We start from the raw sequence: 15642 nt of genomic DNA, 5'->3' as shown, positions 1-15642 counted from the left end.
TAAACTTCCAGATACTGCTGCTGGTCCAGGAACTATACTTTGAGAACCCTGTTATAGGGTGGATCCCAGGTTGGGTCAGAATGTTCTATTTCTGGTTCACCTAAGTTGCTGGCTTGGGCCCTCCCCAGCCTTATTCGTGAGATATTCATGGCTGGCCTTTTGCTGATTTTTAAAGGGTTTTAATGGCTTTCCAATGGAGTAGCTAAGCTGAGTGCTCCAAGGGAGATTGGGCAGCCTAGTCCCTCAGCAGGGCCAGTGCTATGATTGGGGTCCGGGGGAGGGGGGGGACGAGGGAGGAAGAGCTCTTTGTAGTCTGAGGGCTCCTGCCTGGCAGGGCTGTGGCAGCTGGTTCTGCTTATGGTTAGGGCATTTGATGCTTCCAGAACCCTCCATAGCAGGGTCCTCAGGGTGGGGCCCCTGAACGGGCAGCATCAGCATCACCTGGGAACTTGTCAGAAATGCGCATTCACGGACCCATCCCAGATCTACTGCATCAGGAACTCTGGGGTGGGGCCCAACCGTCTCTTTTAACAAGCCCTCCAGGAGGGTCCACGGGCTCAAGTTTGAGAACACTAGTGCACAGGATGGAAGGAATAACACCCGAGATTGGAGCTGGTGGCCCCTGCTTTGAAGCCAGACATAGACCACGCCTGAGGCCCCTGGGGATGGCCCTTCTTAAAGGTGGAAGAGAAAGTACAGGCACTTCTGTCTTCCTAAATTGCATTGACAGAGTTTCTGTGACGGGAACGTGGAAAAAGTCGTATTAATTGCAGTGTGACCCTCCCAGGTATCATTTCTCATTAAAGTCACTTAGCACCATCTAGTGGTAGATTTTGGAGAGACAGTCTGTAATTAGTGAAGGACGTGTGATTTCTTCTGTTTCCTTTTTAAAAAAAGACTTTCCACCCAAAGGAGTCTGGGGGCCTGAGAGACTGAGGCAGGAGGCCCCCCTCCAGTGGGCTCACTGTGAGGTGCTGGGTCCCCGTGGACCCGTGCTGTGCAAAGGCAAGGCTGTGGCTGTGCTTGAACACTTTCATTCACTCCTTCCTGCCGAGCCCCACGTGAGGCTCCGGGAGTGCTGAGCAGAGCATGTGTGGCTCCTGCCCTCAGTGCTCCCAGCAGTGGGGACGCAACTATAAACCAGACAGTGTAAAAGGCCCAAGAAGAAACAGAACAGTTGCCCTGGCTCAGGATGAAGTTCAAGTTGCCACACGGCCCACGCCTTCCACCTGCCTCTCGCTCCAGTATCCACTCAGGTGCTCTCCTCCAGCACCCTGGGGCTGTCTGTGGGCTGCTCTCTCTTCTCCTCTTCCTCTCCTGACCCCCTCTGCAGTTCCCAGCACCTGCCCCTTTGCTTATCTCTTCTCCCTTTTCTAGAAATCCGTTTCCTTCTTCAATACCCAGGGCCGGCCCACCTCTTCCTGGAAGCCTTCTCTGCCATCCCCCAGCACCCCAGGGCCTCTCCGTGTGCTCCATGATGCCCTGGGCATGTCTCTGTGACAGAGCCACCACCCCTGCTGGACCGTGGGCTCCTAGAGGGTCCGTGTCTCATTTTCCAACAGCAAGGCTGGTGCCGGGGTCGCTCACATCAGAGACATCTCGTTAGCCCCTGTTAAGCTGGTGAAAGTGGGGCTCATTCTTTTTCCTGAACACCCCTCCTTCTGATGAGTAGTTTACATTACTGAGCTATAAACCCCACATTGATGCAGACATCAGTCCAGTTTTGTAAACCTGGTCAGCACTTCACTGGCTGCTATGGAATCTTGGCTGACTCAGGCAGAATCACGCAGAGCACCACGCCAGTCAGAGGTTGGAAGGCGCCTAAAGTCATCCATGGAGCCTCCTCCCAGGGCAGGCGATCCCCCCACAGGGTCCCTCAGAGGACAGCCACTGACCAGCCAGCCACCAACTCCTGAGATGTAAGAAAGATCATCCTTGCCCCATAGGGCCCAAAGATTATAGATGACTTTTTCCTAGTTTCTGATTTCCCAATTTGTGACAACCCTTTGCTATCCTATTCATGGTTTAAACATTTGCTAAGTGAAAATGCTCAGGGAGGGGTCTGTGTGGGGGCCACACTGAGTCCCCTGTGTCTTCAGTGAGAACAGGCCAGTGGTGCTTGCCTGTTGATATATGGGGATGGGGGCCCTGGAGTGCGTGCGTGTGTGTACGTGTGCGCACGCACACGCACTGCTTGCCTGCAGCTGGGAGGAGGCTGAGGCAGGAGGGTCTGTGGTTTCAGGAAGCATCTCAAACCCTGTACAGGTGGGTTTGAATCCTGCTGTGGTGTTTATGGGCAAGTCACTTGGCCTGTGTGCCTCAGTTTCCTCATCTGTAAAGTGAGAATAATAACAGCCCCTCCTCCAAAGGTTGTTGTGAGGCTGGTGGGTTGATCCACATTAGAACTCGCCAGCACAAACCGTTACTCCTGCTCTGACTGGGGAGCCCATAACTAAAGGGGCAATAGATTCTTTTCATACATAATCTTTTCTTTTGCTCTTTATTCTGGAACATTTCAACCATACATAGATGTGAGAGAATAGTCTCATGAGCCCTCCTGTCCCCATCCTCCCACACGTGGCCCCTCTTACATCACCTATACCCCCACCCACTCCCGCCCTGTAAGTCTGAAGTAATCCTGGACACCATATCATCTTATCCAGCAATATTTCAACCTGTCTCTCTAAAAGATGAGGGCTCTCTTTACAGAATGCAAGACCATTAACCCAGCTTTAAAAATTAATGGTAATTCTTTAATATCATCACATGTCCAGTCAGTTATCCAATTCCCAATTGTCTCATAATTTTTTTAACTGAGGTGATACTTGCATGCAGTAAATTTCACCCTTTTCAGTGCACAGTACGTCCGTGTTACAAATGCATGCAGTGCCCTGACCACCCCACAGTCAGACACAGGACAGCCCCGTCTCCCCAGATTCCCCCTGTGCTGCCCCTTTGTGGCCAGCGGCACCCCCCCCCACCTCACCCCAGCCCCTGGCCACCACCATCTGTTTTCTGTCCCTCTGGTTTTGTCTTTTCCGATTGTCACGTAAATGGAATCAGTGTGTAGCTGTTTGCACAATTTCTTTCGTTGAAGTTTGTTTGAATTGGGATCCAAATAAGCTCTGTATATTGTCATTGGTCTCTGTCTCCTAAGTCTCTTAACCTGTGGGTTCCCCTCGATCTCTTTTTTTTCCTTGACCTTTGTTTGTGGAACAGACACACTTTTAAGTCTGGGTGCTTCGGGCACCAGGTCTTTCCTACACATGGAGAAAGCGAAGCTTTGATCAAAGGCGGTTGTGTTTACCTTGCATGCCTTCCCTGCTGCCCCTCGGACACCAGGCTGAGCTGGCCTCTGCGCGGGGCCCCAAACCCGCCAGCCAGCGTCCGCAGGCTCAGTTCTCATGACCGCTCGTGGAAACGGAGGGTCTGACTTCAGGATTCATCCATTCCTGGATGTCTCTTGTCTCTGAGATGGGAGCCTCAAGGGAGTTTGTTAAATTCCTTCTTTCTTAGAATTCTTTCCTGGGGTGTGTGAATACGTGTGGGTAAGAACACGTGGCTGCACCAGGAGCTGGAGGGTGTGCCTCGGCATCTGACACTACAGCTGACTGTTGGATGAGGAACAGAAACCCGACCAAACTAACTTACACAGAAAGGGCAGTTTTTGGGTTTATTGTGAAATAATTTTAGACTTCTAAAAAGTTGCAGAAATAGCACAGAGGTTTCCCGTGTGCTCTTCAGCCAGCTTCCCAAGTGTTAACATCTTAATGACACAGTACAATGATTAAAACCAAGACCTTAGCAGCGACACCATCCTAGTAATAGACTTGACTGAAATTTCACCAGTTACCCCACTAACGTTTTTTTCTGGTCCTGGATCCTATTTGCATTTAGTGTTGTGTCTCCCCAGTCTTCTCCAATCTGGGACAGTTCCTGCCTGTCTGTCTTGCATGATCTTGATGGCCAGTTCTCTTGCGGAATGTCCATGCAGTTGGGTTTTCTGGGGATTAGGTTGAGGCTATGCATTTGTGGCAAGAACACCACAGAAGTGACGGTGTGTCCTGCACAGTGCATCTTATCAGGGAGCATCGTGTAGGTATGTCTTCGTATTGGTGATATGACTGTGATCACTTGGTTAAGGTGGCATCTGCCAGGTTCCTCTGCTGTAAAGGTACCACAGTCATGCATCGTTTAACGACGGGGATACGTTCTGAGAAACGCATTGTTAGGTGGTTTCGTCATTGTGCAAACATCATAGAGTGTACTTACACAAACCTAGATGGCATAGCCTACTACACACCTAGGCTGTATGTACTAATCTTATGGGACCATCATCGTGCATGCAGTCTGTCGTTGACCAAAATGTTGTTATGTGGTGCATGACTGTATTTTTTTCCCAAAGGAGTAGGATATAAAAGGTAGTTTATGAAATTTGAGAGCTGGGTGTGCAGCAGGAACCAGGAACCAGGATCTGAGGCAGCAGCTCACTCTCCCATTGTCTCCCTTCTTTCCTCTTCTCTCCCCACGGGCTCTCTCATCTCTGTCTTTGCCCTTCCCCTTCATTTCTGTGCTTCTCTCAGCTTCTCCATGCCTGTGAAGAAAGATTGCCACTAAAAATGGTGGCCTCGGACCCCAAGTGTATGTGTCCCAGTGAATCTAGAACCTGTCACCAACTCGCTGCTATTTCTGAGCTCCCTTTCCACAGTCCCTGGAGAGGAAGCATGTGAGAGGCCAGCCTGAGTCGGGCCCGGCCCTGCTCTGTATCTCTGGTCAGGAGAGTGAGGTCACACTGCTGCCGGACCCTTCCTATGAGTGACATGGGACAGACATTGGGCAAGGGGATGGCATGGGCTGGCAGACGCCTTCTCGAAGTGTCTAGTGCATGTACCTCTTCTTTCCTTCCTCCCCCCCCGCCTTCCTCCCTTCATGATGCAACAGATATATTCTTGGAAACCTTTGTGAGCTGTTTTCTAATGTCATCACTTTGGGAACTTCACTATTCCAAGGCCACATCTGTATGTAAAGTGAAGAATCGCACTGTCATAGGAATAATCATCCTCTAGACCGTCCCATGTGCACATTCAGCTGCATGTATGAAATGCTGTAGCAGACATACATACAGACATACATGAAGTGGACTTTGGATACCTGTCTAGTCCCCCGTGACTCAAGGTGTGGTCTGGAGACCAGCGTCGTCGGCTTCTGCTCCGTGGGAGCTGGTTAGAGATGCAGCACCTCTGGCCCCACCAGACCTGCTGAGTCAGAACCTGCAGCTGAACGACACCCTCAGGTGCCTCAAATGTGCATTGAAATGTGAGAAGTGCTTCTCTAGGTAGAAGTGGTTTTTTGGCTTGTTTGTTTTTGAGGACCGATAATGCATGTTAGATCCCTTTCTACTTGGGAAAATGAGACTGTAAGAGTCACGACCGTCAACACTAAGCTTGTAAACAGGCATACTCATGGCTCTTTGTGCCTTGTCAGAAGCTCGTAAAGTAGATAAAAGGCCACCTCTTTCTATTTTTCTACCTTAATTTTGACTTGCCCTGCACTGATGTGTAGTGTTTCCCTGAAGTTATTTTGTGTATCCACACATGCACACACACACATTTTAGCTACCAAAACATATATGTAGCTCTACTGATCAGAAATCAGGAGAAAATTCAAGCACCATAGTGATTCAATAAGAACAAGGAAACTTTCTCCCCTTAATTATTTCAGTAAGAATACCATCTCATCTATTTAGTATGTGTTCTTCTTTTTGCTTATTTTTTGGCTATCGGATTTATGCTAACTCATTAAAGTATGAAGAATATACTTTATTCGAATTGTACGTTTTATTCCACGGGCAGCAGTTTTTTTTTGTTTTCCGGGTTCGTCACCTTCAGGCTGCCCTTAGGGAGGCTCTGTGAAGGGCTAACTTCAGAGTGTGCTGAGGCAGGTGTGAGGAGAGGGAGCTCCGTTTGCACATTCCTCTTAGGCGTAAGGATTCCAAAGTGACTCACTGTGGACAGAGAAACATAAAACTGGCTACGCTGAGTCTGGGTTCTCCTGTCAAGTCTGTGTCTTCAGGGAGAGGGTGGGATGGGTCTCCTCACAGCTGTGTCTTTGCTCACAGACGGTGACCCTGGAACAAGCTATTAAAGACGCCCACGAGTGTTATGATGGTGAGATTCAGCTCTATAATGAGCAGATCGAAACCCTGCGGAATGAGATTGAAGAGACCGAGAGGAGCCTGGAGAAGTCTTCCTATGACTGCCGGCAGCTGGTGGTCGCCCAGCAGACCCTGAAGAACGAGCTGGACCGGTATCATCGGATCATTGAGAATGAAGGCAGCAGGTATGCGCACAGCCGAGCGTTGCCTCTCTCTGTCCTGACCACTTCCTTGTACCACAGATCTTTGTTGAGTGTCTCCTGTGTGCCAGTTCTAGGGGGGATGTGGCAGGGAATGAAACACAACAATCCATGACCTCATGGGGCTCGAATCCTGGTGGGGGAGACAGATGATGGATGAATTTGTGACAGAGGGCGTGTGACCTATGACAGGTGCTCTGGAGTAGATTATGGCAGGGAAGAGGGGAGTGGTGAGGGGGTGACGGTGGGAATGTGTGAAATGTTAAGTAGGGTGGCCAGAAAAGGCCTCACGGAGAAGGCTGCTTTCTGCTCCACAGGCCTCTGGGAATATACCTGTCTGCGCAGAGTGGGTGATCAGGAGTATTTAATGAGATGCTGCAGGTCAGGAGCCTAGCACAGTGCCTGGTACTTGACACGGGCTCAAGTTATTACCGCCGCTGCCATCATGATTTTGACCAGCTGGTTGGGTCAGTAATGTGGCTGTCAATAAGTTGTCTGATCTCCTCCACGTAATGGAACTGTGACTTGAACTCCATGCACTTCAGGATAGCTGGGAAATATGTCTATCTCATCTAGATCCACATCTGCATCATCTCCGTCTACACCTCCACTTACGTCTGCATCCATATCTGGATCATCTACATGGACATCTACACCATCTACATCTACCTCTGTATCATTTACACCTACTCCTACGGCATCTACATCTGCACCTACACCGACATCTGCATTATCTATAGCCACATCTACGTCTTCATCACCTAACCCTGCACGTGTGCCTCATCTACACCCATATCATCTCCATCATCTTCATGTGCATGTGCATCTACACCTACGTCTACATTATTTCTGTCTACACCTACATCTACGTCTATGGCTGTGTCGATGTCCATATCCATATCCACGTCTATAGATCTTCAAACAGCAGATTGGGTTCAGCCACCTCATATAAGGACTCGACTCTGGTTCTCTGTTGAGATTCTTCAATTCAGTCTGGCAGATTTTTTGGGTTTAGATTGAATTAAAAGGGTGCTGTGTCTTGGCTGCGAGTGCTCTAATGTTTAGCAGGAAAAACAAGATTTTCTCTTTTTTTCTTTAGTTACTGTCTATGTATCATGCACAATTCCAAATTATATTTATGTCACAGTGAATGCTTTATGCACACATTTATGAAAATAGGTCTTGAACTGGCATTTAAACCTCATTGTGAAAATTTTTGTTTTGAGGCTTCACACAAAGGTAATTGGATACCCTTTTGTTGGTTTGTACATCTAATTTTGATATAATTTCAAATTGATAGAAATGCTGCAAGCAGGGAATAAGTAATTCCTGAATACTCTGTACTCAGATTCACCAGTTGTTTGCATTGTGTCTCAGTTGCTTTATCTTTTCTCTCTCTCTATTTACATATAATACATTTTCTTTGTGTGTGTGTGAGGAAGATCAGCCCTGAGCTAACATCTGCCAATCCTCCTCTTTTTGCTGAGGAAGACTGGCCCTGGGCTAACATCCATGCCCATCTTCCTCCACTTTATATGGGACGCCACCACAGCATGGCCTGACAAGTGGTGGGTCGGTGTGCACCCGGGATCTGAACTGGCGAACCCCGGGCCGCCACAGCGGAGCAGGCGCACTTAACCGCTTGTGCCACCAGGCCAGCTCCTGGCCACTCTTTTATTAAAACAAAAACAAAAACCCTCTTCAACAGAGAAGTGGCATTTTTCAATTATAGGCAATCCCCACTTTATAATTTTTCTATAAGTGTGTTTCACAGTTTATGACTTGAGCTCAGAGAAATGATTATTTCCTTTACATCTTCATCCAGTGTGTATGTGTGTTTGTGGTTCTCGAGCAGTTTGATCCAGAGGAAGCTTTTTTCGTTTTTGCTAACATTAGAGAGTGGCTCCTGCCCCCAACCATCTGTCTGGCTTGGTGATTTAAAGATGGCAGCCACCCTCTTTCTGGTTCTTTCTGCCAGGCTGAGCTCCGCCTTCATTGAAACTCCCATCACTCTGTTCACCCTGAGTCATGGAGTCTCTGTCAGCCCTCGACCCAGCGGGAAAGGTACTGTCCCCAACCCTGAATTCTGCTATCTTTTGTTGTGGGAGAAATGGAAAAAATCATGTGGCTTTCTTCCTGAACTTAACGTTCATACTCCCTTTCAGTTCATCTGGAGATTAAATGCTTTTATGTGAGGTCTCCTTCTCTCCCTCTCTGATGTGCGCCCACAGGTCCTAAGGGACTGAACCAAAAAGTTTTTGGATGAAAAATCAGACAGGGGGATAGGCCGCTTGGGGAGGCCATCCATGAATGTCAAGGTTAGATTGAGGGATGGAGGAGAAAGTACAATTCGGTGTTGACTCCAGTGAGAGGTGAATGCTGACTTGTGTCCCCCAGATTAAAGGAACTGTTGTCTGCAGAGGTGCTCATTGACCCCGTGTCTGGGGCAGAGTGGGTGCACAAGTGTCGTTTGTTTTCTCTTTCATTCAAAATTGAGCAGAAATAGCTAGGTTGGCAGGGGTGGCTTCTGCCTCCAGCATTTGGTCCTTTGGGGACGGCTTCCTGCACCTGTGAGATGTCACCTCACAGCTCAGTCTCCTCAGGCCTCAGCAAGCACAGTGTTTTGGGAGAAGAGAAGGTGGTAATGTCAGATGCCTTCAAATCCAGGTGTCTCGGAAAGCTCAGAGGGCTTTGTGGACAGGGCGTTCCAGAGTCAGAACGTTGTTGAGAGGGCGGCGGTCCCCCGTCCCTACACCCTCGGCCTGCTCCAGGGGTGTGCGGCCGTGCACAGGGCCCTGCGCTCACAGGGTCCTCACACTTGGCTTAATGCTCTGCTGTCGCTGTCCTGAAGCTCCTAATAATTTTGAACAGGGGGCCCTACGTTTTCCTTTTGCGCTGGGCCCTGAAATTCCACAGCAGGTCCTGGAAGCACCCCTTCTGTACCTGCCCCACGTGGCTTCCTCTGACTTGTCCCTCTCTGCACTCCTCCTCCCTTGCGGCCTCATCGCCCATTTCTGCTGTTTCCTGCTCACCCAGCTCTCTCTCGGTGAGTCAGCCCACGCCAGATGCCCTTGCTTTGTCTCTTCGTCCTCTGGTTAATGGAGGGAGGAGATGGAAAAGACCTTTGGGATGAAAAAGTTAAAAAATCGCTATGTGAGTGAAGCTGAAAAGCCTCATGGGTGAGGCAGGGTGAGATTTTATGTGTTTTCTTAAATTTTTAGTTTTTCCTTTTAGCTAGTCTGAAGAAATGAATATGGCCTTGGGAACAGGGGATTCCTGTTAGTTCTGAATTTAGTAGCATCTCGACCTCTCTCAGCCCAGGAGGACGGGGATGCTGATCAAGGGGTGGTCGTGTTTACTTAGCCTGGGTTGCTGTGGAACAAGGGAGCCACCGTGGATTGGTTCAACTCCTGTGCCGGAAGCCGTTCCCAACATGTCAGAGGCCCAGGCAGCTCTGCGTCTCTCCTTGGGGGAAGTCTGAGGCGAGAATGACTTTGTGGAATGGGTTTCCATTGTCTGGTCTGTGGCTCCAAGTATCCACCACGAGCTCGGCAGGGGCCTGGGGGAGGACAGGAGCCGTTGCCCCACTGAGCATTATTGTAGCAGAATCACGTGTCTCAGTAAGTTGTACCCAGTGTGATGGGAACTGGGAGCGTTCAAACAAGGAGGACCTTCCCTTCCCTCTGCAAGCTGAGAGGGGTCAAGCAACTTGTCCATAGTTGCACAGCTGGTTGGCAGAGCTGGGACCTCAGCGTGGGCCGTAGATGCTACAGATCTAGGCATCTTTCTCCATTGCCCCATATATAGTAAACCCCACCCCGGCTTTAGGCATTGGTCTCCCAGGTAATAAATATATTTTTCAATGAATACATTTTCTTCTTTTTTCATTGACAATTTTACTTGATTTATTGCCCCCCCCCCCTTTTTTTAGATCTCACCAGGGCTGTGCAGGACATAACAACAGCAAAACCAAGACAAAAAGGCCTCCCCAGGAACATTCCAAGGAAAAAGGAGATTGTAGTGAAAGACAAAGCAGATGAAAGTCTGGAAGATGCTCCACCGAGAGGTCCGGAAGACACAAAGCTGGTGCAGGTGGTACTTAAAGAAGAAGGTGGGTCTAAGCTTGAATCAGGGGGTGAAGAAGCAAGTCCCCCAATCCCAGAAGGGGCAAGTCCCCTGACCCCAGAAGGGGCAAGTCCCCCGACCCCAGAAGGGGCTTCAGAGGACGTGCCAGATGGAGGGCAGATAAGCAAAGCCTTTGGGAAACTATGCAAGATGGTCAAGGAGAGAGTGAGAAGCCCCCAGGAACCGGAGCCCCCCGCTGACCTCTGCACCAAAGAGCAGCACGTGCTGGTCTCTGGGGACGCCAGTTACATGAACCCTGAGTTCTCTTCCCTCTCCACTCCGGCCAGAGGGAGCGTGGTTGTTTCCACCGAGGATGACTCTGTGTGTGGTGACAGCCACGTGGAGCCCTCTCCTGAGCAGCCCAAGCCCCCTCTGGAGAATGGGCAGGGGGACTCCCAGGGGGGAGAAGATGGACAGCCACCCAACCAGCATACTGCAGACAAGGAGGGTGAGGTAAATGCTGAAGAACGGAAAGAGCCTGGGGAGAAGCAGGATGGCCAGGAGGAGGATGAGGGATCCAGGAGGCCCTGCCCCGTGGTCACGCCTGGTCCAGAGGCACCGTCCACACCCCCATCCCAAAGGCCTGGGGTCAGTGAGGGTGGACCAGAGGGGCGTGGAGCTAGGAGCAGCAGCCTGCCGGAGAGAGGCCCCCCCAGGACTCTGGCGTATGAGAAGGTGGAAGTGGTGGAATCCATCGAGCAGTTTTCAACTGAGAGCATTCAGACGTATGAAGAAACTGCTATCATTGTGGAGACTGTGACTGGAAAGACAAAAGCAAAGAAGAAATTGGGAGAGACGGGCTCTTAAATGCCTGGGCTCAATGGGAGGAAATGTCCCTGGGGCCACCTTATGGAAGTGCTTTGACATTGTAGAACAAATGATAAAGAGTGACGGTTCGGTTTGGATTAGACCTAGGTGGCCCGTCTGCATTGCCAATGAAGCCTTAATTAAAGAGTTTTCTTTGCTTGCAAATCCTTTGTCTAATTAACAGGGGCCTTGGGAATGTAAGTGGGTCAGCCACATTCAGGACGGGGTTTGCTGTTAAGCAGCAGCCAAACCATGGTCCTTTAGGAAGGAGACATGCCCTTCATCATGGTTCATTGAGAGACTCCTTAGAGACTCCGAGAGTCTGGATTTCACACAGAATGCTAGTTGATGGCCTTGGCTCGTTTTCATCCATTTCAAGCCCAAGCGCACGTTCATGCGGAGGAGCGTTTTGTTAGAGGCCAAGTGACTAAAGCTAGCTGACTTAGTTTGGGTTCACCCAGAGGCTGATCCTGACGCAAGGATTTGAACGTAGTTTCCTGGGCGTGTGATCCCAGGAAGCGCCAGTAGGGGGGTGGAGAGGGCGTTGAGGACGGCAAGGCAGCCAGTAGGAGGTGTGCTACCGGACCCCTTAGCACTGTGGGCAGCTGGGGCTCAGTCGACCCGGGGACTCTGGGAGACAGAGTAGAACACTGCCTAAGACATGCCTCCGAGTTGTCCCCACCGAGGGGTGAGGAGGCTGGGGTCTTCATCCACCGACTCCTGTAGCCAGTGGGGAGGGCTGTGCAGGGCGTTAACTTCGGGGGCTGAGAGAGCCCTCAGGGAAGTACAGGTGCTGGTATTTGGACATCGGGCATGGAAAGACCTGGAAATGGTGAGGGTCATGGGGATACAAGCAGGGCACCAGTGCCGTATGCCACAGCGTGTGTACCGAATTTCCTTTCATCACGTTCACACTCCAAGACTGCAATCCTAGTCAGGTTTGAGAGAGCAAAGTCAGATCTCACCGCATGCGTTCCTCATTTAGAAGACAGCTGCTTAATTAGTCCAGCAAGAATTTATGGAGCATATACTACGTGGCAGACAATGTGCTATGCTGATTCGGGGAGATTTTTCAGGTTTATTAATGATCAATTACTGTAATGTAGTACGCTGTAGTATACGTGTGTGCTTGCTCTCCTGTGCTCACGTGCACACACACGGACGCGTGCACACATGTACTTTCTGTGTCACATTCTAGGTAATAGAAATTCAAACCACTTTACAAAATTTTTTATGTTGCTTCTAGGCATCTATTTTTCTAAAATAATTTTCCCAAAATAATTTTTTACTTATGCCGATTAAGAAATCACTCCTTTGCCATGCAGATGCTCCAGAGTACATTAAGGGCAGTGAGTAAATGTGCCCGAGTGGATTACTGCATCTACCCAAACAAAAGCGTCTGGCAAGACAGCCACACGTTATTAGAGAAAATGGACAGAGGCATAAATTACGTTCTGTTTATTTCTTTGTGAGGAATAAAAGAATACTAAATGGAGTCACCTTGCCTTTCTATTTAGAGCTTTAAAAAATCTTGTTCTGAATTCGAGGTTTTGATTTCAAGAAAGAAAGAAATATGCTTTTGTTGTTCTTTATAAAAGATGAATGGAGAACTCACCCCATTGCACGGTTCTGAAATATTTATAATTTAAAAGCCTGGGAGAGAATGATGGAAACCATTAGCTGGAGCCCAGAATGTACTAGGAATTTGGGCCAGTGTGTATATTGTATTCAACATAACAGGCACCGCAGACCTTTTCCCCATGAAGTATTTTTTATTTGTTGGACTGTGTTCACTTAATATTCTTTTTTTTTTTTTTTTGTGAGGAAGATCAGCCCTGAGCTAACATCCGTGCTCATCCTCCTCTTTTTGCTGAGGAAGACCGGCTCTGAGCTGACATCTATTGCCAATCCTCCTCCTTTTTTTCCTCTCCCCAAAGCCCCAGTAGATAGTTGTGTGTCATAGTTGCACATCCTTCTAGTTGCTGTATGTGGGACGTGGCCTCAGCATGGCCGGAGAAGCGGTGCATCGGTGCGCGCCCAGGATCCAAACCCGGGCCGCCAGTAGCGGAGTGCGCGCACTTAACCGCTAAGCCACGGGGCCGGCCCTCAGTTAATATTCTTATTTAAAAAGGCAAGGGGTATGCTTTTAGAAAGAAAGGTCATTTTTATGTTATATTCAATCGATTATCAAAAATGGACTGGGGGCCTGTTCTGTGCCAGGCATAGTTCTGGGCACTGGGAGACAGCAGAGAACAGTGAGACGTGGCTCTGCCCTCACAGACGTGACACACTGGTGGGAAGGAGGGAAGTGCACAAGCAAGCAGATAACTGAGTCAGAAAATTAGAGACAGTGCTATGAAGGTGACATGCTAGGGTAACTGGGTCTGCTTTGGATTGGTGGTCAAGCAAAGCCTCCATGGATGAGGTGACATGATCCAAATGACAAGATGGCCAGTTCTGTGCAGATCTGGGGAGCATTTCAGGCATAGGGAACAGCAAGTGTAAAGGCCCTGGGACGGGAATGGACTTAGCCTGTTCAAGGAAGACAAATAAAGGGCATTGTAGGGGGACGTGGAAGGAGGTGAGGTCAAGGAGGGAGGCACGAACCAGGTAAACACCATTTCCTGGCAGGCTCAGCTCTGCCTGAAAGCTGGGCTCACAGTGTGAGATGTGGGGCTGCCTACTATGGACATGGGGTCTAGTCAGGCTCTTTGTCCCACCCTCCCCCTGAGCCCCACTGGCTCATTTTCTTGGCTGCTACTCTCCACTTTGCCTGCTTGGTCCTATTTTCCCCTGGGGAGCTGCAGAATGGGTTCATTTCCTGGCTTTTCCTTTCCCTGGAGTCTCTGAAAACAACCACTTTAGTTTTCTAAAAAGTATTTCCTGGGATGTGCAGCTATGACATACAACTATCTACTGGGGCTTTGGGGGAAAAAAAGGAGGAGTATTGGCAATAGATGTTAGCTCAGAGCTGGTCTTCCTCAGCAAAAAGAGGAGGATTATCATGGATGTTAGCTCACGGCTGATCTTCCTCTCACACACACGCACGCACGCACGCACGCACGCACGCACAAAAAGTATTTCCTGTTAGTAAACATGGGGGCTCGGAGCAGGCCTCCCACCAGCATCGATGACATGAGAACGATGGAGCTTTGATGAGTCCTGAAACATGTAAGGTGCCAGTGTTGCCGTGGCTAGTCCTAACTGTTGTACCAGAGGGTCCCAGCCTCCTCTTCCCTGACTCGGCCTCAGTCCAGGACTGAGACTCCCGGAACTGCCTCCCTGCAAAGAGGCTGTATCCCAGCTCCCCAGCCCTCCCATTGTCCAAGCATCTGAGTCAATGACCAGTAACAGCTGCCCTGGGTGCTGATCCTCCAGATCCCCAGCCCTTGCTCTTCTGGTTCATGCCTCCACTCCCAGGCTTCTTGGCAAGCACATGCGACTCTCTGTCTGAGGGGTGCCTGTGGCCATCGGAGTGGTCCACTCACCAGGCAGGTTGGGGGTGCCGGGGCCTTTGTGCTCCTGGAAGCAGCCCTCCAGTAGGATGGACAGGACCTGGTGCATAAACACCGAAGCTCTCTCTCCCCTCCGCTGGGGTAACTCAGGCGTGTTCCACACAGTCCCCAGTGGGTCTGAGCCCCAGATGCCCACAAAGAAACCCACTTGTCAGTGTGCCCTGAACTGGCCTCCTTCCTTCCCTGTCTCACTTTCCTGCTCTCCTATATGAAGATGCTTCCTTTCCAATAAACGACCTCAGCTCCTTGTCTCCGAGTCGGTTTCTGGGAGGACCCAGCCTAAGACTGCTGGTTAGCGTCTGCCCAGTAACACCTCCCGTTCCTCAGGTGGCAGCCCTGATTTTGTGTTGAGGAGCTGCTCCCCCCACACTGGCTACAGCCCTGATCACACTGTCAAGACATCCTGCCTTGCTCTGGCTGTGGGGTGGGCAAGTGTCCCAAACTAGACCCATTGCTGGAGTTGGAAATCGGAGTCCAGTGAAACCAAGACCGAAGACGCTGGAGCTGGGCCTGTGATGGGGGAGTCCTGATGTGATCACCCTGGTTCCTGCTGTGTAGCCCCGTCCCCAGGCTCGCTCTAACCTCCGTCCCTTTTCTAGGCTGGTTTAGGCTGGCTCTTCAGGCTTCCCTCAGTTCTGAGAGCTCCTCCATGTGCTTTGGACATGCTACTTATTTGTTTTCCGTAGAATTGGATTCTGTTGCTTGCAACCCCAGAGATCCCAAAGATAACTGCTAACGAATGAGATTGGGTATCAGTGGAGAACTTAAGGAAGTTTGAATTAAGTAGGGTTGCCCCCAAAGCAGACCCTAAACAAGGTCTTGGGTGCAGGGGGTTTATTAG

At 49.9% G+C, this 15642-nt stretch overlaps 1 protein-coding gene across 1 annotated transcript in view; it reads left to right on the top strand.

Annotated features, from left to right (window-relative positions):
* BFSP1 (beaded filament structural protein 1) overlaps nucleotides 1-12791 on the top strand; it is a 38228-nt gene extending 25437 nt beyond the window's left edge. The window contains exons 6-8 of the mRNA XM_087445645.1: nucleotides 6119-6339; nucleotides 8333-8418; nucleotides 10286-12791. Of these exons, the coding sequence (XP_087301771.1) occupies nucleotides 6119-6339; nucleotides 8333-8418; nucleotides 10286-11286 (1308 nt within the window). The 3' untranslated portion in view covers nucleotides 11287-12791. The remainder of the gene's footprint in view (nucleotides 1-6118; nucleotides 6340-8332; nucleotides 8419-10285) is intronic.
* Nucleotides 12792-15642: the final 2851 nt, after the last annotated feature.

The sequence above is a fragment of the Ceratotherium simum genome, chromosome 21 (genome assembly GCF_057802395.1).
Source record: "Ceratotherium simum simum isolate JZ-2026a chromosome 21, ASM5780239v1, whole genome shotgun sequence".
Taxonomy (NCBI): Eukaryota; Metazoa; Chordata; class Mammalia; order Perissodactyla; family Rhinocerotidae; genus Ceratotherium; species Ceratotherium simum.
Note: the sequence above shows the minus strand (reverse complement) of the source record. Positions and strands in the feature narration are given on the sequence as shown.